The sequence below is a fragment of the Odocoileus virginianus genome, chromosome 21 (genome assembly GCF_023699985.2).
Source record: "Odocoileus virginianus isolate 20LAN1187 ecotype Illinois chromosome 21, Ovbor_1.2, whole genome shotgun sequence".
Classification (NCBI taxonomy): domain Eukaryota; kingdom Metazoa; phylum Chordata; class Mammalia; order Artiodactyla; family Cervidae; genus Odocoileus; species Odocoileus virginianus.
In genome coordinates, this window is record NC_069694.1 from 47,239,092 (window position 1) to 47,263,895 (window position 24,804).

The 24,804-nt window shown below is 41.9% G+C and overlaps 1 protein-coding gene across 2 annotated transcripts; it reads right to left on the reverse strand.

Annotated features, from left to right (window-relative positions):
• Positions 1-1,387: 1,387 nt before the first annotated feature.
• PLA2G12A (phospholipase A2 group XIIA) lies at positions 1,388-14,587 on the reverse strand. Of its 2 annotated transcripts, none has more exons than XM_020887915.2 (4): positions 14,173-14,581; positions 7,808-7,884; positions 6,663-6,828; positions 1,388-4,373 (listed from the first exon to the last, which is right to left on the reverse strand). In XM_020887915.2, the coding sequence occupies exons 1-4, from the start codon at positions 14,366-14,368 to the stop codon at positions 4,255-4,257; spliced, it is 558 nt and encodes a 185-aa protein (XP_020743574.1). In that variant the 5' UTR covers positions 14,369-14,581; the 3' UTR covers positions 1,388-4,254. The 2 variants fall into 2 exon arrangements, with proteins under 2 accessions (XP_020743574.1, XP_070308372.1); XM_070452271.1 differs by lacking the exon at positions 1,388-4,373 and adding an exon at positions 4,792-4,956 and having other exon boundaries at positions 14,173-14,587.
• Between the last annotated feature and the right edge of the window lie 10,217 nt (positions 14,588-24,804).

The window sequence follows — 24,804 nt, forward strand, 5'->3', positions numbered from 1 at the left end:
TAATTCAATAGTTGAGACAGAAACTGCCAAACTCCTAGAATAGTACCCAGCCCATAGTAAGCTTTCAGTGTTATTTTTAGCTACTGAAGATTATCTAGACAGTTCTCAAACTGTGGCCTCTGAACCAGCAGTATCCACATCATCTAGGAACGTACTAGAAATGCAAACTCTTGGGACCTACACAGTTAGACATAATGGATGAGAAACTGCAGGTGGGGTCCAGGAATATATTTTAACAAGTCCTCCAGTGACTCTGCAGCATGCTCTCATTTGAGACACAGACGGATTAGAATTCTACTGAGCAATCTCTTCCTTCTCAAAGAAGGAAAAAAAGAACTCATAGCAAATCCATATTAAATTAAGATATACTAAAGACCAAAAGTTACCTGACAGCATGGCTTGATTCTTGCCATTATAAATAGTCACTTTTATGGAATTTACTGAAACTGAAGCTCTTAGTAAACTGTAACCTATCCAAGGAATGAAAAAATATATCAGCTAAATTCAGAGATAATTCTAAAACTTAAAATGTGGCCTTTCTTGTTTGTGTTTACCCCCACTAAACCTTGTTTTTTTCCTATACAAATCATAGAAATACCAAATTTTTATAATTCTGATACCTATAATTGAGAGCCAGCAAAGAGAAACATTGTTAAGTGTCAGCAAGGAGACTGAAGGATGTTTTGGAAACCAAATTAAGCCTGAGACCAAACCAAAGCATAACATCACTGCAGCCTGCATGCAAAGATGACACTGTCAGTCTAGTTTTAGTTATTTTGATTGGTAACTATTCATTTAGTCCTTTTTCATATACTGGTTGAGCCAATTCTCTGAGGAAAAACGGCAAACTAAGAGGGCCATTTCAAACATTAGAGCCAGGCGTTCTACAAGACTTGACTACATTGCGGGTAGTGTCTGTGAGCTGTGACCAATGCAACATTATCTACGTGGAAGGATCCTTAGCTAATTGGTTTCATTCTACTCCCCAAAGTTAATAAAGCCAGTCTACTAAAAAGAGTTGTTTTTACAGAAACACTCCATTATCTTCACTTTGTTAGATGTTATTCCTGTTTTGTACATAAAATAATGACCATTTTGACCTGATAATCTTGCACTTCTACCCATACTGACAGAAATAGCACTTTTTCACTTTAGGGAGAAGTAGTTTTAAGCTAACAAAGCAACCTTTTAATTAGTACTACTAGTCTATTCTGGGGGGTCACTGAAGAAAGCCTGCTTAAGAAGATGGGTTTAATTTGCTTTTGCCCTTGTATTTTAATTGTCTTCATTGCAACTTCTTTGTACCTCGGTTTCTCCACCTATGAAATGAGTACAGCCATATCTGTCCCTGGAAGCGGTGAGTCAAAAGACTTTAAAAAGACAGGCATTGTTTGAAGGCAATATAGTTTTATTATTTTAAAATATCAATATATGTCTTGCAAAGAGCCACAAAAGCTAGTTTTTTGGCATGTGATTTTGTTTTTTCATTAATGTATTCTGTAGATAAGGAAAATACCATCCTTAAAACTTAAATATATGTCCTGTTGTATAGAATTCAAGTGAAGACAGCTTAATATATATACACATAAGTAATTACAGATATGTCCATGTACATGGGTTAGTATACATATATTTCCTAGCTCTGTTTGGTGGGAGGGTCTCAAAGCAATGACACCCCAGTAGAAACAAGCTATCCACTTTCCAGATCTTGGTTTCTAAGTGCCATTGGACACCATACTTCAATCAAAGTAACCTTTGAAAAGATGCTGATTCTAGGTCTGGGCCGGGGAATACAGAAGATGAGCCTGAAGCAACTTTCCTACTTTCTGGCCAGAAAGTATGGAGATGCGCAAAAGTTAAAAGGAGGGTGAAGGTCAAAGACATACAGAGTCAACCTGACATAATTCCCAACAGCCAAGCTGGAAGGATTTGTATATATTACCCACAGTACAAAAGAAATAAGCATGAATCCATACTGATAAAAATAACTGAATAATAAGTGAGTGAGGGGGAGATTAACAAGAATTTCAAGTAGTATATCTAGATATAATCCCCTATCAAAATGTGGAATGTAATCTTGCCCATCCCCCACCTACCACAGTCAGGACTTGGTGACTGGTTTCCAAAGAACAGAAGCACAGGAAGGGAGAAACAGTAACTTTAGAGTGGAGAAAACTAACAGATACTACCTTAACCAAATGCCTAGAGTTAACCTAATGAGCTGGTAACAATCAACTACCAATATGATTTGATGAGAAGAACTGGTCAACTCTTGGTTTTCTTCCTAAAAATCTATAACCCTAGTCCAAACACAAGGAAAGACTAACCCAACTTGAGGGGCATTCTACAGGACACCTGACCAGTACTTCTCAAAACTGTCAAGGTTATGAAAAACAAGGAAAGACAGAGGAACCATCACAGACTAGAGGCTAATCAGACCTGATGACTAACTGAAGTATGGTGTCCTAGAGTGGGTCCTGGAAAAGAAAAATGCCACTAGTGGGAAAACTAGTGCAAGTCAAATAAAGTCTACAGTTGCATTAATAGAACCAACCAATATTGGCTCCTTAGTTAACATTAGGGATAAAGCGTGTATGAGAAGCCTCTATACTATCTTTGCAACTTTTTGATAAATCTAAAATTATTCCTAGGCAAGTTTTTAAAAATCTGAACATAAAAGCTACTTCTACTGATATCTGTACATTTATGATAATGAATTAAATATTTTACAAAGACATTCCGACTCTGTCCTCTTGAGAAAGCCAAGGTTGCCAAGAAAAGCCATGAATCTATTGTAAGTTTAAAGCTACCTGGTCAAACATTGCTGACTGGAGTTTGCTTACTTAGCCCTGAGGGACACACTTGCTTTGTTTAATAGACGACATCTGTTAGCAGAAGAGTGCCATCATCTCAGTTGGGGAAGCCATCAAGTTCTCAGCAATGACATATATTCAAAGTTCGGAAATGTGATCCTTTTTCCAAAACCTATTTTAGTTCTTCTCAGTTCTGCCTGTAATGATTTTAAAAGAACCATTTCTCCTGGTATTGTCTTTCTCCGACTTTCCAAGTGGTTTATCTTAATAACTTTGGCCATAGGTTACCCAGAAGACAGACACAGCTTGGGCTAGAGAAAGTCAACAGCCAGTGGTAAGCAAAGAATGGTAGAGGGACACAGCTGAGCTTTCCAAGGGCTGAAGAGACTTTCAGAGGCAGCTAACGTTCTGGGATTTGCTCTTAAATATGAGTTAATAATTTTCAGCATAAACTGAGCTCTATAAAAGACAGTTTCTTGTATCTTGTTTTTCCATCTTTTTTGATTCCACAGTTAAAGACTTAAAAAAAACAAACCCAACAATATCAAGAACAATTTTGTTAAGGCCACTATTAGTAAAAGGTTTATGGTCTTTTAAAAATATCCCCAAATCTATTATGAAGAGCAAGTACTAAGGAGTAAATACCAAAGCATAATAGATTATATTGCTCTGATGTATGTTAAACGACTCGTCATTTTGTCTTACTGAATCCATCCTTCTCCAACAGACAAAGATTATAGCAAAATATGGCATTTGTCATGAGTGGTTCATAAAATGGGAATGGCTATGCTACACTTCTGAATTTTGTTCATGTCATCTTGTAGGCACATTATATTAATACCTAGATATCCTAGTTTTGCTTCCTAAGAGGTCCCAGCAGATGGTTCCAATTTTACAAGAGAAACAGACATGCCCCTGTCCTTGTATCTAGTCCCATCATTCATAGAAATCTGGCTTATTCGTTATGTTTCAGTGGGTTATGGAAAAACTGTATATTATGTGTTAATTAAAAGAGCAAAAATAAAAGATCTTTCTGGGCATATATGTATATTTTAAATTTTACAGAAAACAAACATACTTCTAAGTGAAAACTTCACCATATTTCCAAATAAGATAATGTTGAACATACCTTATCATGAATTTCACATTTGACCTTATTTTTTGGTAAATACAGTTGTGAAAATTGAGTCATACTCTTTCTTTTAAAGATTCTCCCCTTAACATGCACCGCTTTCTGTGACTGGTTGAGACAACGTGGCACACTAAGGCAGCAACGTCTGGGAAGATAACCTGCATTTGTTTTAGTTTTAATGTCAAAGTAAGTTCTTAAAATAATCCTGTCACAAAAATAAGGCAACTCTAGGCTGTAAAAACGTTAGCTCTTTGTCAAAGGTTACGTTCTTCTGTCATCATCTGTTGTCACCATTTGTCAGCATCTTCTTCAAAGATCGGTTTTTTCTTCATAGCGACACGTACATGCGGCTCGCTGGCTGTCCAAGTACGGCTTACAGCCTAAGTGTATGACGCTGTCAAATAAGAGTTCCACGGTGGTTTCACAGGCTGCAAAGAAAGAAAGTGCCATCACTGCTGGGCAACTGCAAAGCATCACTCACTCTTCACATGTATTACATGCTTCAGCCCAGTGTCAGGCACAGCCTTGGTGGGCACTTAAACCTATTTTAGGTGAACGTCTTCTCAAGCTCTCGCAAACTAGTCACATAAACATACATACACAGATTTTCCATTTCAGTCTCTTCACCTGTATGTTTTCTTTGCATGCAACTATTCAACCCAACTTTTTGCACCAGACAGTGAGTCTCTCTCAGTAGCACTGATAAGCTCATCGCTGTTAATTTCCCTTGCATCTGAAAAATACCATTCACAGAGATGCCTGATAACACTCTTCAGTTTGCACTTTAAGGGGTGACTTTTAGGTGCAGAAAAAAATGAAGGTTAAAAATGAAGAAACCTCAAAACATTTAATGATAAGTCAATAGCTTTTAATGGTCACACATTTCAGATGCTTAAAAGTAAATGGACCTCAGTCTCTCTCTTTGACCAATATCCAAATTTGGCTTGGGAGGGGAGACACAGGAATTGAAGGTGTTTCTCCTCTGGTGGGGATTCTTAATTTTTTGAAAGACTGTAAGAGAAGACAATAGATTTAACTTTTCTTATTCTAAGAAACCTAGAATACCCAGGTAAGATGATCTGTTTTTTTTAACTTTTTAAAAAAAATTTTCTTGGCTGCACTAGGTCTTCATTTTTGTGCACCGGCCTTCTCTAGTTTCAGGGGGTGGGGGCTATGCTTTGGTGTGGTGCATGGGCTTTTCTCACTGCACTGACTTCTCCTGTAGCCCAGAATGGGCTCTAGGGCAAGTGGGCTTCCGTAGTTGTGGCTCACGGGCTCTTGAGCGCAGGCTCCAGCTGTGGCACATGGGCTTCGCTGCTCCATGGCGTGTGGGATCTTTCCTGACCAGGGACCAAACCTGTGTCACCTGCAATGGCAGCCGGATTCTAATCCACCGCACCACCAGGAAAGTCCCCAAGATTATTTTAATATATTATACTTACAGAGACGTGGCACAGAATGATTTTTAGTTATTTAGTTATTCAAATACTTCTAGTTTCCAACATTCAGGTTAAGAAAGAAATTTTCATTACAAATTCTTGGCTTTTTCAAAGTTTCCAAAAGACTGCGCCATTAAGGAATACAACTAACTGCAGAAGTGTAAAGGTTATGATTATTAAATAGGAGATTGCAAGGAAATTGGTTTCATCATTTAACATTCCTTAGGTCAGAAAGCAGAAATGACATGTTATCTGTGCTTCAGCTGGACTAGTTTACCTTAGCCAAAAGCATTTAAAGGGATTCAGAGAGGGTGAGTTCAAGCTTCACTTGGAAGAGATTTCCTCCTTCTTATTACTTCCTAGTTATTATTAATACTAGGATTTCAAAATCCAAGACACCTATGAGTCTTGGGGAATACTGAAATAGACAGATGTATGTAACTTGGGACAAGTTACTTCTTTCTGAACCTCAGTTTCCTTCCTTTAGAAAGGAAGGAATGCCAACTAGTACTTTGGGTTTCTGTGAACATCAATGAAAACATGTCTCAAGTATCTAGCACAGTATCTTATGGAAAGTGCTTAAAAATGGCAGTTTCCTTTCCTGCCTCTTCTTACTGCCTTTCCTCTTGTTATTTCAGTGTATGGTATATTCTTTGGCTTGTCAGTGAAAAAAAAAATCTTGTTAACTACTGGTATTTGTAGAGCAATGTGTATTTCTGCAAATAGCTCATCTTACCCTTAGGACAACTCTATAAGATGGGTATTATCATTCTCATTCTATAAATGAGGATGCTGAAACACCGAGTCATCTTTGCTGACTCTGCAATAACCATCACCATGAATATGACTACATGCTGAGCCCCGTGAGTCCACTGAGCAAACCACTGAGCCTGCGGGTGGTTTTGAGGACCTTCCCAACACAGACACATATAAAGAGACAGAGTTAAGATGCAAATCTTTGGGACTTCCTACTCCAAATCCACTGTGCTATACTGGGAACTTCACTGGGTCCAGAGTTTCAAACTTCAGGCTCTGGATAATTAGGACTATACATAGGGCACAAGATCTTGGATGAATTCTTCACTGCCTCACACCCTCCTCCCAAGGTTTCCTACCACTTCTTGCTTCTGTGACTGTAAATCATTTTAGATGACAAAATCATCTCAGGAAATTGATAGGACTATGTCACAACAGATAAGGTAATACAGAGTGAGAGATTTCTGTCAGTGAATCTTATGCTCACACACACTCACCCCCATCACATGAAATCAGACTTACCCTGCACGTGCTGAGCCAGCCCCAGTGTTTTCTGCACATCTCGGCAGATCTTGGACAGGCAAGACTGAAACGCCTCATCACAGTCGTTTTTGCTTTTGCCGCAGGTCTCATAGCACCGGTCGTGTTGGTTGCAGCACTTTGTCAGGGAAGGGATGCCGATGTTAAGCTGAAAGCGACATTTGGATGGATTATTGTTGATGAAATTCAACCTTTCTCTGAAGTAGTGCATTCAAAGAGACTTAGAAAATAAAAGACAATACTGTTGTATAGATAATTTTCAAAATTTGTTTCTGCCTCCAAATGTTTTTCAGGTTAAATCTCTCTCCATTACTCTCACTTGCACCCCCATGTTACTGCGTCCTCTCCCTAGAAACCATGCCCCAAACCTCCCTATTCTGCCGTGTTAGAGTATTTGCAGTCTTCTGCTGGTAGCAAACACAATTTCCAAGACATAAAACATAGTTTTAAAAACAAAAAGATAAGCTAAGAACTTTTAGAAGATTTTTGCAGGGGCTACACAAGTATGATTTTTGGCTATTCCAAAGTATTTTGTGCCTCCTCCCTCAATACAATGTCAGTGTTAGTCACTCAGTTGTATCTGACTCTTTGTGACCCCACAGACTGTAGCTCGTCAGGCTCCACTGTCCATGGGATTCTCCAGGCAAGAACACCAGTGGGTAGCCATGCCCTCCTCCCGGGGATCTTCTGACCCAGAGATAAAACCTGGGTCTCCTGCATTGCAGGCAGATCCTCAGTACAATGTCCTTTTTATGAAATGTCACTGACAACGTCTAAGCTCCTACAACTGAATTTTTTTTTTTTTGGTTTTTATGTTTAATCTTTAAGAGTTGACCAATTCCCTAAAGATGTGATTATTCCTTTGAATTGATAGTTATCTTCAACTATTTTAAATAATTTTATATGCAAAACCTTTGTGTCCAGGAATCACTTTCATAAAACACTTTCTTCCCATAATACTGGCTCAGATTCAGCCTCCCTTATGACATCTACAGAATTAGAAAAAACAAAACGTGACTTTTACATTATTTGGTTTCATTAGAACTTACTGTGTTTTAGCTATAAAAGATCAAGAGCGTTACAAAGACTACCAGTCATAAAACTTACAAATAAAAAATAATATTTACATGAACACCAAACAGTGGGGAGCCACATCCATTCGGTGGGGAGGGTTTATATCCATAACGTGGGAAAGGCTTAGATCCTATAAAATACAAATGTTATAAAAATTAATTTTCAAATATGTTAGAAAATATACATAGTTTACAATATGCTGGACTAGTCTTGGAAATATTTACTGTTTGATGCTGACATAAGTGAATATGTGTTTATTTGGATGAGCATTAAAAATGCTGATTTGTCTACCAAATTATTTTTACTTCTCAAGCAAAATATGTACAAATGTATACATGTACACATAGATGGCAGTTCATAAAGTGTTCTGACAGTTTATTTGTAATCCTACACCATACACACATACAAATCCTTATTCTGGACATCTATTTCAGAGCTTTCAGGCCAGACTGGGTCCACATGTATGAAACATAAATCCAACCTGTTTTCCTGCACATTCTAATGCTTCTATTTTTAGGTTAAAATCTACAGGGCAAGAACTGTGTCTTACCAACCTCAGTCACTGTTCCACTGCACACAAACCTCCATAACTACTGTGTGTGTGTTAGGTGCTCAGTCGTCTGGGATTCTTTGTGACCCAATAGACTGTAGCCTGCCAGGCTCCTCTGTTCATGGGATTTCCGAGGCAAGAATACTGGAGTGGCTTGCCATTTCCTCCTCCAGGGGATCTTCCCAACCCAGGGACAGAACTGGCCTCTCCTAAATTGCAGGCCGATTCTTTACCACTGAGAAACAACCTGAATTGTCTATCAACAGATGAATGGATAAAGATGTGGTACATAAATACAATGGTATATTCCTCAGCCATAAAAAAGAATGAAATAATGCCATTTTCAGCAACATGGATGGACCTAGAGATTATTATACTAAGTGAAGTAAGACAGAGAAAGATATATCACTTATATCTGAAATATAAAAGAATGGTACAAATCAATCTATTCACAAAACAGAAATACTTACAGACTTAGAAAACAAACTTATGGTTACCAAATGGAAAAGGTGTGGGGGAGGGATATACTAGGTGGTTGGGATTAACATATACATACTACTATATATAAAATAATCAACCCACACCTATGGTACAACACAGGGAACTCCACTCAATATTGTGTACTAATCTATATGGGAAAAGAATCTGAAAAAGAGTAGATATATGTACCTGTATAACTAAACATGAATGTGAGAGCTGGACCATAAAGAAGGCTGAGCACCGAAGAACTGACACTTTCAAACTGTGGTGCTAGAGAAGACTTGAGAGTCCCTTGGACTGCAAGGAGATCCAACCAGTCCATCCTAAAGGAGATCAGTCCTGAATATTCACTGGAAGGACTGGTGCTGAAGTTGAAGCTCCAATACTTTGGTCACCTGATGTGAAGAGCTGACTCATTGGAAAAGACCCTGATGCTAGAATAGACTGAAGGCGGGAGGAGAAGGGGACGACAGAGGATGAGATGGTTGGATGGCATCACTGACTCAATGCACATGAGTTCAAGGAAAATCAGGGAGACAGTGATGGACAGAGAAGCCCTCATACTGCAGTTCATGGGGTCACAAAGAGCCAGACACAACCTAGCGACTGAACAACAACAGTAACTAAATCACTTTGCTATACACCTGAAACTAACACAGCGCTGTAAAGCAACTGTACTCAAATATAAAAATTTTTTTAAAATGTAATAAATAAAAGTTTGAAAAAAAGGTTAATTTGATATGGACACCAAGATTACAACGGTATTAATACTATTTTAAATGTTGTTATAAATGGTATTATAAGCTGCTGAATGTTAAAAGTACTTAGCATTTCTACTGGGTGCCAGTCTTTACTAACTGCTATGAATTAAACTGTGTCTCCCCGCACCCAAATTTATATGCTGAAGCCCTAACTACCAATGCATTTGGTGACAGGTTCGTTGAGAGGTAATTATGTTTGGATGAGGTCACAAGGGTAGGGCCCTCATGACGGGATTGGCACCCTTTTAGGAAGAGGCCCCGCAGAACTTGCTTTCCTTGCACTCCCCACCCCACCATGCATGGTCTGCAAGCCAGGAAAAGGGCCCTCACTATAGAGAAGGGTTGGCTCAACCTTGATCTCAGACTTTTTAGCCTTCAGAACTGTAAAAAATAATCTCCTGCTGTCTACATCACCCAGTCTGTGGTATTTCATTATATCAACCTGAGCAGACTAATACACAGTACAAGCAAAAACTCAACAGCAGAAGAAACATGAGAATCAAACCAAAAATCCATAATGTGTTGTGGTCACTGTCTCCTAAAATACATGAGCAGAAATTACAAATTATAATTTCTCGGCATTTTTGTACAGAAAGCTAAGGGGAAAATGGGCTATGAATAAGAGTTTTAAAAACAAACCCAACCCACTTCGCACAACTACACACAAACACTATTCACTGATCTCATTTTTTAACTCAACTACTGCTCTTAATCTTGACGCTTTACATTTTATCATCTGTATGGGCAGCTGAAATCTAAAGATCCACCTGGACCAAGACAATGATAGTTCTTTTCTACATATTTTTCTTAATTTGGTTTAAATATTTTCAACAGACCAATGTCTTTCACCTGAAAGACACCGAAGCAGATGAGAGACAAAAGGGGAAAGCTATTGGGTCTCAGAAAGCTCTTACTACTGCGTTTTGTGAGCACAGTACAGAACTCCAACCTGTTTTCTCAAACACTTGAGAGTTTAAATTTCTGATTATTAATCTTCAAAAAGCCCTAATGCCATTTTTTTCCCCCTAGTACACTCACTCTCCTATTTTCTTCAATCTCCAATACTTCCTGGGGAAACGGCAACCCACCACAGTATTCTTCCTAGGAAAATCCTATGGACAGAGGAGCCTGGTGGCCTACAGTCCATGGGGTTGAAAAAGAAATCAGACATCACTGACCGACTAAACAACAACCAACATTCTCATCCCCACCTTCTCACTCAGTGGATTACCTCTATTCCTACTTTACCGAGAAAACCAAGGAATGAGAAGAGAACTTGCACATTACCCCAACCGGTATCTGTGCACATATCCTACACCTTTGTTGCAATTAATAGAGATATGCCATCACTGCTCCTGGCCAATCTATTTATGTACTAGAACTCACTCCTCAGAGTTCTTTCCACAGAGCAAAGATAAATAAATGCAACAAATCTATGCCCTTTAATTCAACACCTCTTCCGCCAGTAAGTCTTTTTTTTTTTTGAAGGCTCCCTTGACTTCTTTATCGCTGCTGCTAAGTCGCTTCAGTCGTGTCCGACTCTGTGCGACCCCACAGACAGCAGCCCACCAGGCTCCCCAATCCCTGGGATTCTCCAGGCAAGAACACTGGAGTGGGTTGCCATTTCCTTCTACACATGCATGCATGCTAAGTCGCTTCAGTCGTGTCCGACTCTGTGCGACCCCACAGACAACAGCCCACCAGGCTCCCCTCTCCCTGGGATTCTCCAGGCAAGAACACTGGAGTGGGTTGCCATTTCCTTCTACACATGCATGCATGCTAAGTCGCTTCAGTCGTGTCCGACTCTGTGCGACCCCACAGACAGCAGCCCACCAGGCTCCCCCATCCCTGGGATTCTCCAGGCAAGAACACTGGAGTGGGTTGCCATTTCCTCCTACACATGCATGCATGCTAAGTCGCTTCAGTCGTGTCCGACTCTGTGCGACCCCACGGACAGCAGCCCAGCAGGCTCCTCTGTCCCTGGGATTCTCCAGGCAAGGACACTGGAGTGGGTTGCCACGTCCTCTGCTGCTACACCCCTTAATTACCATGCTCCTCTAGTTTTGAGATCTGTCTGTTTCTATTTGGTTCTGATAAGGTCACTCACACTTCAATATATAGGAAAGGTTGAAACACTGTTCCAGAAGACTTCTCGAGTAACAGGAATTAAAGAACAATTTTCACTATGTAAGGATCATTAATTTGGTGATTTGGAACCTATGAGTCCTATGAGCAGCACTTCTAAATACTTAGTAAGTACAGTACTTACTAAGACAAAAAGATTTTCACTGAAACATACCATTTCCTAAATTCTCAAGTTCATTTGTGTTTTTTAGACTGGAAACTTTGCTCTAGACAGTAAATTTAGTGAGGATGTGGAAGAGGTTTAAGTAATTGGGAAGATTAAAACAATATTTTTAATAAGAATAGTATCCATGGATCCTAGAGATGGTCACACTGAGTGAAGTTAAGTCAGACAGATAAGGAGAATTAGACACCCCTTATATGTGAAATCTAAAAAGAAATTATACAAATGAACTTGTTTACAAAACAAACAGATTCACAGACTTAGAGAACAACATATGGTTGCTGGGGGAAAGGGTAGGGTGAAGGAACAGTTAGGGAGTTTGGGATGGTCATATACACATTGCTATGTTTAAAATGTCTAACCAACAAGGTCCTACTGTACAGCGTGGGGAACTCTGCTCGATGTTATGTGGCAGCCAGGATGGGAGGGCTTTGGGGGGGAATGGATACAACTACATGTACGGCTGAGTCCTTTTACTGTCACTATGGCAACACTGTGAATCGGCTATACTCCAATACACAAGTTAAAAGAAAAAGAATAGCATCCATTTAACTTCAGAGATATTTCAAATGTAATAAACTCTAGAACCCTTGACTCACAATCAATTTATGAAGACTGATCCTTCCAACTTTTCCTATCTCAGTAAATGGCAGCTACATCCTTTCTTTGGCTCAGGCCAAAACCTACAGAGTCACCCTTGCCTGGCCCTTCAATTCTGGTGCCTTACGCGTGTTGTTCTCTCTGCCTGGATTGTTCTTTCCCTAGCTCTTCACAGCGTCACCTTCACCGTTTCAGACTTCTAAAGTAGGATCTCATCAGTGAGGCCGGCCCTGAACCTGTTTAAAAGAGTAAACTAACCGCCTCCCAGCACCACCACTGTTGGCTCCTTGCTGTAGTGTTCTGGAAGTTCTGGCCCACTTCAGACCTCCACACACCACAGACCTGGCTTATTTCACTTAGTCTTTAGTTCACTGTCTCTCTGCACCAGAATGTAAGCTCCAAGGACAGGGATTCTGTCAGTTTTATTTCACATGTTCCCCCCATTTTCCCGTTGGTTTTGTTCACTGCCAAACCTCCAGTTGGTGGAACACCTAACACAAATCAGGCACTCAAATATTTGTTTAATGAATGGGGATGACTAAGTCAAACGGTGACGTCTGTCTCCAGAAAAGCAACCATTTAATCTTCAAGCTACTCTCTTATTCCTCCTAACAAGCTGTAAGAGGAGAAAACACCTTTCCTGATCGAACACTGGTAGTAGCATTCAGGCATACATTTAAGAAGGAATGATATTTAGCAGTTCATAGCATACAACATATAATTCATTCTTTACCTCCATTAACAGAAAACCAGAAATTATGACTACATGTTAATCATGCTTTCACGTGACAGAGTCCCTTTAAATTCACCTATGTATAGTTCAGTTTTACCACTAAAGTCACCAAGTCGCCTTTTACTTTGAGCTGCCAAACATGAAATTAACTAGGCCCCACACTTGTCCACATATATGGGAAACATGGTCTCCCAATTACTCTTAGCATTCTGAATTTCAAAAAGGAAGCCCAAATACCTCATCTGAACTATTATAGCATTTAGGCATTCAAAAAAGTCAAGGGCTTCAAATGAAAGATCTCTGCCTGAAAAACCAAGTTAGCACCAACAATAACACCAAACAAGTTCTCAGATTCAAACAGAATTCAAGTTTAAAAATATGAAAAAGTAAATCAAAAGAATAATATTAATAGCAACCAACAATGAGAAGGCAGGTCACTGACATCTAAGGAAAGAATATTCCCGTCAAGTATTGATAGAATCGTTCTGGAAGAGTCAATCAGAACTCTTTCTCAACAATAAAGTACACCAAAGTCTGTACAAAGGTCGCAATTTATTTTCTGTAGCTTTAAAACTTAAACCAATTCTTGAAAAAGTTATCATAAAACAGCATGACTTGAAAATTCTCCGTATGTTTTGCATAGTCAGCTAATTTAAAGGCCCTAAAATCAGTGTGTTTCACTCCATCCCTATGAAACGCATGTCACTAAGTTCTTAGGCAATCGTCACCATGCAATTGCAAAAAAAAAAAAAAAAATGTAATTCAGCAGCAATGAAATAGAATGCAGAGTACTCTCAGGCGACCTCTCACAGTCTAAAAGCAGTGGTGTGAACTTGTCAGCAGGTTGCTCAATCACAAGAACGGCAAGATCCTAGCGGTGCTTACGTTTTTCCAGGGCCAGAAGGACACCGACAAGGTTCGCCGGGCATCTCACACGTCCACGACCCCAGTCCCCCCAACAGCCCCGAAAGCATGGGCCCCCTCACCGTCACTGCACTTGTACTGGCAAAGCCCGTCCTCGCCTCCCAGGAGGTCCAAGGCGGCGTTCAGGTACATGTCAATCTTGTGAACGCCGTTCCGGATCGTCTTCAGGGTGGCCCGCCAGTCGGTGGTCTGGGCTTGCTCCTGGCACCTCCCAGCGGTGGTCAGGAATAGGACGAGGAGGACGGCGAGCGGGGCCATCCGCGCAGCGCCAGGCCGCGCCCGGCCCACCCCACGGAGACCTCAGGGCGCCCTAAGCAGCGGCGCGGGTCGGGGGCTAGGCAGCGGCGGCCGGCTCCATGCCCACGCCCCCAGCCGGCCGGGGAGGCGGGGCTCGCCGCGCGCAATGAGCTCTCCAGCCGGGAGACCGTGCCGCGGCAGAGACGCCGGGCGATGCGCACGCGCGGGCGCGGGCCGGCCGCTGCGCTGTGCGCCTGCGCGGAGCGTGGTGCGTCAGAGGCGGGGGGCAGGTGGGAGCGCAGCGTGGCCCCGGCTGCCTCGCGGCTCACGTGGTGCTGCGGAGGCAGTACCACCTGGTGCTCGTTAGTACTACCTTAGGGGTTAGTTATACTAACTAAATACCACGCCGGCCCCCATATCCCAGACAGGCTGATTAAGTTCATCCCGGCGTCAGTGGGCATTGTTATATTTTGAAAGCTCTTCGGGTATTGAAGGGTGTAGCGAGGTGGTCACCCCCGTGACGTCCTCTGACTTGGGGGCGTGCAGCCCGGCCATCCCGAGCCGAGCGACAAGCTATTCAGGGTGTAGACAACGTCGGAGAAACAAGCCCCCGGAGTCCCTTGCAGAGAGCGTTGAGAAAGGACCAGCTGAATCTGGGGCTTGAAACCGTGATTCTGCGTGATACGTGGAATGAGAGTTCAGATTCGCACCTCCCGGCCTCGGGTTCTCACCGGTCTTCTTGGACTGCGGTGGCTGCGGTTGGGGGATAGGTACTGGAACATGTTAACCCAGGCCCTGGTGGTGCCTGCTGACAAATGTAGATGCTGGTTGAGAAATTTTAGAAGAAAATGGTTTGACAATAAAAACATGAGTTTTCTTCCGTAATAGGGAAGAAGCCATACTGTAAACTTGAAAGCATTAAAAAAAAAAAAAAAAAAAGGCACAGTTTTCCTACTGAAGATGATATGTGGTAGCTTCATGGCTCCAGTGACGTTTCCCTGTATTTTTAATCCCAGCGCAGTACAGAATCCTGAAATAACAATTGGAGTAGTTTTTACCAGAGCCATAAATAACTAGTTATTTTAGTATCCTGGCAGTTTCCAAGAATTTTACAATAAGATCCAGGGTAATACTGCAAGTGTTGAGAATGGATGTGTCCTTTCTATAAGAATTACACCAATAATTCTAGTTTGGCGTTATTGTGTTTGTTAAGCTTCGTGAGTTTATAATAAATGTGCAATGCACAGCTCATAAGAATTGTATGCGTGTCTTTATTTAGAGCTTACTCTGTGCCAGGCACTTCACGACTAGCTCTTACACTCAAAACAACACTTTTCAGGAATACAGCCTTTGGACAAATTAGAAACAGATAGGGGCGTCTCTCCCGGACTGACCTATGAGCCTAACCCATGAGCCTAACCCCAGGCTAGGTTACTGGGAAGCAGCCAGGCTTAAGTCTGCCTTCAGATGCTCAGCCAGGAACCTCAGGGTTGTGATCCTTCCTCCACAGTGGAGGAAGAGGAGAAATGTGCTTGAGGGATATTATCCTTTTTATAGTAAAGGAGTTGAAGTGCCTACAGAGAAGTCATGTGATAGGATCCAGTCAAATCAAGGCCTCTTTCACACCAGTTGCGGAATGAGAGCACAGAGTTCTAACCACTGGACCTGCAGCAAATTCCCAAGACCTTTTTCTGCCATCACAAGATTCCAATGATTTTTTTTTCCCCTTAATTTTTGGACAGCACATTTCAACAGCAGGGAAAAGGAAACATAGAGTTTTTGTTTTTTTTTATCTGCTTTCTGGAGCTTTGGCTTTCTCATCTCTAAAATGTGGATGTTATCCTACAGTACCTCTGAGGTCCCACCTAGCTCCCTTGACCAGGCTTGGTTCTTTCAGAGAAACTCTGTGGTATGGGCAGAGAAGGCAATGGCACCCCACTCCAGTACTCTTGCCTGGAAAATCCCATGGACGGAGGAGCCTGGTGGGCTGCAGTCCATGGTGTCGCTAAGAGTCAGGCACGGCTGGGAGGCTTCACTTTCACTTTTCACTTTCATGCATTGGAGAAGGAAATGGCAACCCACTCCAGTGTTCTTGCCTGGAGAATCCCAGGGACAGAGGAGCCTAGTGGGCTGCCGTCTATGGGGTCGCACAGAGTCGGACACGACTGAAGTGACTTAGCAGCAGCAGCAGCAGCAGCTGTGGTATGGGAATAAGTCTTCACAAAGAAAAGACAAAATATAGCAATATTACCTGGTTCCAGCACTGTTATAAATGAGCCAAGTCTCTCCTTTATACCTTTTCTGTATACATATTCATGGTTCAGTTCAGTTGCTCAGTTGTGTCTGACTCATTGCAACCCCATGAATCACAGCACGCCAGGCCTCCCTGTCCATCGCCAATTCCCAGAGTCCACCCAAACCCATGTCCATCGAGTTGGTGATGCCATCCAGCCATCTCATCCTCTGTCATCCGTATTCCTGGTAATCTCACCTAATTTCTTATACTCTAAATGCAACCTCAGGTTTCCCAAGTGGCTCAAAGAATCCACCCACCAATGCAGGAGACATGGGTTCAATCTCTGGGTTGGGAAGATCCCTTGGAGAAGGAAATGGCAAGGTATTCTTGCCTGGGAAATCCCATGGACAAAGAAACCTGGTGGGCTACAGTCCATGAGGTTGCAAAAGACACGACTTGGCAACTAAACAAGAGCAAATACAGCTCCAGCTCTTCGAATTCAGATTTTGTCCTCTTTGTCTGAGCTTTCCTTAGGGGTTAAATCCTCAAATTCCATTTTCTAGGGCTGATAGAGATCTTCTCTTTTTTTCTCAAATAAATCTTCTTTTCTACTATGTACTTCATGTAAATCACTGCCATCTTCCCAGAAAACAAGACTCTTAAGTTTTATTTTCACTTTCTCTTCATAGTCAATCATTAGATACTTGTTCTGCTGTAGTGATTCCAAGATTTACTTTTTCCTCTCAATTCCTGCTATCAGATACCAGAGTATGGCATTGATCACCTGATCAGCTACATAATCAGGGCTGATCATGCAAGGCCCAGCACAAAGTAAAAATCCAGGTCTCCTTGTTCAAAAATTATTAAGAATTTCAGGGTGTTAATGGGAGATATAGTCTGGAACCCTTCTGAGTCCAGGGCCTTGTGCAAACACACAGAATGCTTTCTCATGAAGCCAGGCCTGACTGATAATATCATATAACTCCTAGGTGACCCACTTCCATCTTTTTTTCTAACTAGTTAGCATAGAATGTTTGAAAAGAGCCTCCTTTACAGCTTCAGTTCAGTTCAGTTCGACTCAGATGCTCAGTCGCATCTGACTCTTTTTGACCCCATGAAACGCAGCATGCCAAGCCTCCCCGTCCATCACCAACTCCTGGAGTTTACTCAAACTCATGTCCATTGAGTTGGTGATGCCATCCAACCATCTATCTCATCCTCTGACGTCCCCATTCTCCTCCTGCCCTCAATCTTTCCCAGCATCAGGGTCTTTTCAAATGAGTCAGCTCTTTGCATCAGCTAGCCAAAGTATTGGAGTTTCAGCTTCAACATCAGTCCTTTCAATGAACACCCAGGACTGATCTCCTTTATGATGGACTGGTTGGATCTCCTTGCAGTCCAAGGGACTCTCAAGAGTCTTCTCCAACAGCACAGTTCAAAAGCATCAATTCTTCAGCGCTCAGCTTTCTTTATAGTCCAACTCTCACATCCATACATGACCACTGGAAAAACCACAGCCTTGACTAGGTGGACCTTTGTTGGCAAAGTAATGTCTCTGCTTTTTAATATGCTGTCTAGGTTGGTCCTAACTTTCCTTCCAAGGAGTAAGCATCTTTTAATTCCATGGCTGCAATCACCATCTGCAGTGATTTTGGAGCCCCCCAAAATAAAGTCAGCCACTATTTCCACTGTTTCCCCATCTACTTGCCATGAAGTGATGGGACCGGATGCCATGATCTTAGTTTTCTAAATGTTGAGCTGTAAGCCAACTTTTTCACTCTCTCTTTCAATTCAAAAGACTCTTTAGTTTTTCACTTTCTGCCATAAAGATGGTGTTGTCTGCATATCTGAGGTTATTGATGTTTCTCCCGGCAATCTTGATTCCAGCTTGTGCTTCCTCCAGCCCAACGATTCTCATGATGTACTCTGCATATAAGTTAAATAAGCAAGGTGACAATATACAGACTTGACGTACCCCTTTTCCTATTTGGAACCAGTCTGTTGTTCCATGTCCAGTTCTAACTGTTGCTCCCTGGCCTGCATACAGGTTTCTCAGGAGGCAGGTAAGGTGGTCTGGTATTCCCATCTCTTTCAGAATTTCCACAGTTTATTGTGAACTGCATAGTCAAAGGCTTTGGCATAGTCAATAAAGCAGAAATAGATGTTTTTCTGGAACTCTATTGCTTTTTTGATGATCCAGCAGATGTCAGCAATTTGATGTCTGGTTCCTCTGCCTTTTCTAAAACCAGGTTGAACATCTGGAAGTTCACGGTTCACGTATTGCTGAAGCCTGGCTTGGAGAATTTTGAGCATTACTTTAATAGTGTGTGAGATGAGAACAATTGTGCAGTAGTTTGAGCATTCTTTGGGATTGCCTTTCTTTGGGATTGGAATGAAAACTGCCCTTTTCCAGTCCTGTGGCCCCTGCTGAGTTTTCCAAATTTGCTGGCATACTGAGTGCAACACTTTCACAGCATCATCTTTCAGGATTTGAAATAGCTCAACTGGAATTCCATCACCTCCACTAGCTTTGTTTGAAGTGATGCTTCCTAAGACCCACTTGACTTCACATTCCAGGATGTCTGGCTCTAGGTGAGCGATCACACCATTGTGACTATCTGGGTTGTGAAGATCTTTTTTGTACAGTTCTTCTGTGTATTCTTACCACCTCTTCTTAATATCTTCTGCTTCTGTTAGGTCCATACCATTTCTGTCCTTTATAGAATACTTTCACCTAATCAGGAAAGCCTGTATTTATTGTGACAGACACTATTGGTTGCAAACCCATGGCTTCCAGATCTTTCCTGCTAGCAAATGACTAGCTTTATCTATATACACTTTGTCTGTGGATTGGGCAGGAGCTGAAGCCAGGAAGCCAGTTATGACATAATGAACTAGGTAGGATATTATTATGGCTCGGCCCAAGGAGGAAGAAGTGGAAATATGAAAAGTGGTCACATTCTAGGTATAACTTGATGGTAGAGCCAACAGGATTTATTGATGGATTGACTATGGTAAAAAGGGAAAGAGAAAACTCAAGGATGACATTGAAGTTTTGGCTTAAACAGTTGGAAGAATGGAGAGTTCTCACCGACTAAAATGGGGAGGATTCCAGAAGTAAAAGATTTCAGGGAAAAATTAGAAAATTGTTTTCATACATATTATGTTTAAGAAGAGTATTCTGAGTTCACAGTTCAAAATGGGATAAGAGTTGGAACTAAATTTGGAAATTGTCAGCATAGAAATGGCTTTTAAAGCCATAGAACTAGATGAGATCCTCTAAAAAGTGAATGCACAAAGAGAAGCAGAACAAGGTCTAAGATGTTGGAGATCAAGTAACTAGGAATAAGTAGAAGAGACTAGGAAGAAACAGCCAAGTGCAGCAGGAGAGTACTCCAATCCAGTGTATCTAAAAAAGATAGAACCATCGGTTCAACTGGTGTGGAGGAAGATGAAGACAGAATATTGATCATGGGATTTAATAACATGGAAGTTATTGGTGAATTTTAGGAGCACCTCTGTGGGATACTAGGGTCAAAACACAGTTGTAGTCTAAGGAAGAAAAGATTGGAAGAGGAACTAGGGAAACCAATTGTGAAAACTATCAAAGCTAATTCTGAAAATATAAAACATTCTATTTTTGTGCTGATTCTTGTCTGAATGATTAAATGCCTTGAGATGAGAACTTCTGGGCAGCTGCAACTATGCCATTTTTTATAGCGAGCTTCCCAGTACAGTTATAAGTAAGATCAGTCAGATACCCTTCTAAAACCCCCTTATGGTCTCTTCACTGGACATAGACATCATGGTAAAAGATGGTATTAATGAAATAAGAATGCAAAATGTATTGGGTTTAATGTAACATATTAACTCAGAATGCTTGGAAACTAGAGTATTATGCAATCCTTTGTCTTGTGTGAAATAAAACAAAATGAATGAAATGCTAATAATCATGGGAAGTTTCTGTTTTTAGTCTTTTCCAGTGTCTCATTAAATGGCCTCAGCAGTGTTATCATGATAAAAATAAATGCCATGTAGTGAAACAATTACAGTCATAATGATCAGTTTTTGCCCAATGCGAAAGCTGGAAGTTTAGTTTCTAAAAGAGGCTCAAATTAAGGGGGAATAAGTGCTAGATGGGGCTTCCCTGATGGCTCAGATGGTAAAAAATCTGCCTGCAATGCAGAAGACCTGGGTTTGATCCCTGGGTCAGGAAGATCCCCTGGAGAAGGGAATGGCAATCCACTCCAGTCTTCTTGCCTGGAGAATTCCATGGACAGAGGAGCCTGGAGGGCTACAGTCCATGGGGTTGCAAAGAATTGGACACGACTGAGCAAGGAGATCCAACCAGTCCATCCTAAAGGAGATCAGTCCTGAATGTTCATTAGAAGGACTGATGTTGAAGGTGAAACTCCAATACTTTTGCCACCTGATGTGAAGAGCTGACTCATTGGAAAAAAGACCCTGATGCTGGGAAAGATTGAGGGCAGGAGGAGAAGGGGACGACAGAGGATGAGATGGTTGGATGGCATCACTGACTCAGTGGACATGAGTTTAGGTAGACTCCGGGAGTTGGTGATGGACAGGGAGGCCTGGCATGCTGCAGTCCATGGGGTCACAAAGAGTTGGACACGACTGAGTGACTGAACTGAACTGAACTGAGCAACTAACACTTTCTCTTTCAAGTGCTAGGTTCTAGCCTCTGCCTTAAAAAAATTAATGGTTTGATAGCTTTCAAGCTGGAAATGAAGTGAAGGGCAAGAAATGGTTGCATCAGATCTGTGAACAAGGTCTGCTTCCATAATCTTAATATGTTGAAGGTAATGGCTCTTTGCTTGGGAAGGTCTACCATCAGAACTTTGGGCTTCTGTAACAAAATACCATAGACTGGGTGACTTACAAACAACAAAGTTTTATTTCTCATAGTTGTGGAGGCTGGAAGTTCAAGATCAGGGTGCCAGAATGGTGGGGTTCTGGAGAAGGCCTTCTCAGGGTCGTGGACTGCTGACTTTCCACCATGTCCTGACATGGTAGAAGAGGTGTGGGACCTCTGGGGTCTCTTTTATAAGGATACTAATCTCATTCGAGAGGATTCCAACCTCATGACCTAGACACCTCTGAAAGATCCCATTTCCTGATACCATCACACTGGGTATTAGAATTTCAACATATAAATATGGAGGATCAACCTGAAACAGTAAAATAGCCAGTTATTTTCCCAATAAAACAGGTTTATTCTAGAGCAGCAAAGAATTACAATTCAAGACATGCAATTATGGTGAACCACATTCAAGCCCATATGCAAACAAAGGAAAGGAAACTCTTTTATAGAGGATATTGGGAAGTTGGGAGGGACCTGTTATAAATGAAAAGGCCATTGGAGAAAACGCTGAGCTTGATGTATACTGGCTTTCCGCTGGCCAATTTGTGACACTCTCTCATTGACTGAGCTGTTACCGGACAAGAAGAAAATGTTTTCTCCTTTTGTTGGTGGTAGTAAAGTAGTGGTGTCACTTCCTGCTGGAAATGCAGAGTAGTTTCTCCTTGTTGGGATCTGTACCGTTGATTGATATATAGAGGGCATATGCATGAGAGCTTCCCTGTCTGATTGCCCAACTGCGTGTTAGTGAGGCTTCCCTTTATTAATTTTCACAGTGGGGCATGAATTTTCAGACCGTAGCAATCAGGGAGAGAGATTTTCAAGTGACCTTTGTGGCTAGGATGTATGATTACTTGGCACACAAGGAGGAAGCACTGGAGAAGATGGAAAGGAATCCACTTAAGTGAAATTGCAGGTTTTAGACCATCCGGATAAATTCAGGTGTGTGATTTCTCTCAGTAGGGTTTCTGGCTACTTTCAAACCTCTGATTGATTTTGAACTTTTTATTTCCTACTTTATATTTTTCTACTATTTATCTTTGCCGAACTCCCATAGACAGCACAGCTTCAAAATATTCCTAACTAAGCCTTCTTCTATTCCTCTCTTCCCTTTATTTCTGCAATCAGTGGCAACACCGATCACCTCATTATCCAAGAGAAAACCTGGGAATCACCCTAGACTACTATCCCTCTCCCTAGTGCCATAAGTCTTCTGTGCCCAGATATCATCTGTTTTGCTCCTTAACACATCTAGAATTAATTCCATTCTCTTTATAAGGGCCCTGCTTTGGTTTCTCCTTCACCAGTCATCATTTTTCATTTTTCATTCTTCTGCAATGCCTCCAGCACGAACTTTCCAAAGTCTTTCATTGGAGCCAACTCTTTGACGCGAGGCCCTCCCTGCGTGGCCTTTTCTTCGTCTCCAGCTCCTCAGCTGCACCCTGGGCTCCAGTCATGCTGAACTGCTCTCCATCCCTTTGGTGCTGAGTTTGGTTCCTCAAGTCACAGGGCTTTTGTGTTCGTATCTGCCTGGAAAGTTCTTCCATAATTCAGATTAAGCTCATCTCTGGGGAAGTCTTCTTTGACTCTTAAGGCTGGTTTATGATTCTCCGATGAGGTTTCTTACCATTGTACTTGGCAAGTGCAGCTTTGTAATTTATTTTCCCATCTGCCTTGTAAGCTGGTGAGTTCTGAGCCAAGGTTAAATGTGGTGATAGCAGAGTTCCACATTTAGTGACCTCTGTTTGTTGACCATGTTCACGGAAGATCATGCTAACTCACAGAAGCAGTGATGGCAAAGGGTCAATCAGTACCGTCCAATGCCCAGCCTCTGCAGTAGGAGCTAGGCGTAGAGCCTGGGACCCAAGCTAGTGGCAGTTGGATTCTCCGACGAGCAGTCCTACAGTAGTCTTTGTTGCCTCCAACTTTCTGGCTTTTTTGGAGATTCTGTGAACTGCACAATATATTTGAATAAATCTTTCTTTTTTTTTTTTTTTTCCATTTAAGCAATACTATTGGCTTCTGTGGTGTGCAACCAGGAACCCTCACGCAAACCTCTAAACTGGGAAAGCCCTCAAGTTAGGTCATCCCACTCCTGCAGTTCCCAGTCTCTACCGCACGGGGTCACTATGGAGAAGCCTGCTCCTCTCTCTTGCCCAAATCCGGCCCACTTCTGTGAGGTCTCCGATCACTGTGCAGGCTGGTCCATTGAGTTGCCAGGGTGCTGCTCCTTCCTGGGTCAGCTGAGGGTGCCCATATGCGGAGTTTCCCAGCTTGTAGGCCTTGGTACTCTTCTCTTTTTGCTCATAAACAGACACCTGCTAAAGGGGCATGTGCTCCAAGTTGGCTGAGCTGTTGTCAGCCAGGGAGAAAATCCTTCTTCCCTCTGCTCGTGGTAGTAAAGTACTGGTGTCACTTCCTGCTGGAAATGCAAAGTAGCCTCTTCCTGTCGGGATCTGTACTACTGATTGATATATGGAATGGTATGTGCGTGAGGGCTTCACCTTCTGATCCACAAAACGGTGGACGCACCACAAATTCTTTGACACCCCTCCTGTAAAGAGATGGGTTATGTTTCTTTCCCTTGAGTCTGGTCCGGTCTTTGTGATGGAAGTGAAGCTAAGCTGAGCTAAACTTTCTAGGCCAGGTTTAGAAAGCCAGTTCAGGTTCTGCAGGTTCTCTTGGGACAGTTGTCAACTGCTATGTAAGAAGTCTGGTGACCCCAAGTCACCTCGTTGAGAGCTCATGTGGAAAGACCACATAGAGAGAGATGCCTGAGAATCCTAGCTGCTGAGTCTCCCAGCCCAGCAACCAGAAACCAGCCATGAGTGAAGAAGGCTTTGAGATTATCCTTGTCCCAGCCCCGTGTGATGGCAGCTTTATGAGAGGATGGAGGAGATACCTAGCCAGTCCAGTCAGTCCCCAGATGCAGGAGCAAAATCATAAACAATTGTCAGGTAATCACTGCTTTGGGGGCCTTTCTTTCACAGGTATAAGTAACCAGATGCTCTCTTGCAGTCAATGACAAAAGGAATTAAAATGGGCAGCGAAGGAGGGAAGGAGGCATTACTGCTTCATGGGGCAGTTTCAGTTTGAGAAGACAAGAGATTCTGGAGATGGCTTGCATAAAAATGTGAATGTGCTTAATGCCACTGAACTGCACAGTTCAAAATGGTTAAAATGGTAAACAAACAAACAAAAACCTTTAAGTTTATTTTACTAAAATTTTTAAAAGGAAAAAAAATCTGAGCAATAACTGATTTTGGAATAAATGTAGAAATGGATATTCATATTATTAAAACAACTGGAACCTACCCACAACTGGTTCTGGCTCTCAGGTTT

What these genes read in the sequence shown, in the direction of transcription:
- PLA2G12A (XM_020887915.2), bottom strand. Translation starts at nt 14,368, where the DNA reads ATGGCCCCGCTCGCCGTCCTCCTCGTCCTATTCCTGACCACCGCTGGG. An exon ending in CCCCACTGTTTGGTGTTCAT is followed by an intron (nt 6,829 to 7,807) that starts GTAAATATTATT and finishes TGTCGCTTTCAG; the next exon opens with CTTAACATCGGCATCCCTTC. An exon ending in GCTGGCTCAGCACGTGCAGG is followed by an intron (nt 4,374 to 6,662) that starts GTAAGTCTGATT and finishes CTTTCTTTGCAG; the next exon opens with CCTGTGAAACCACCGTGGAA.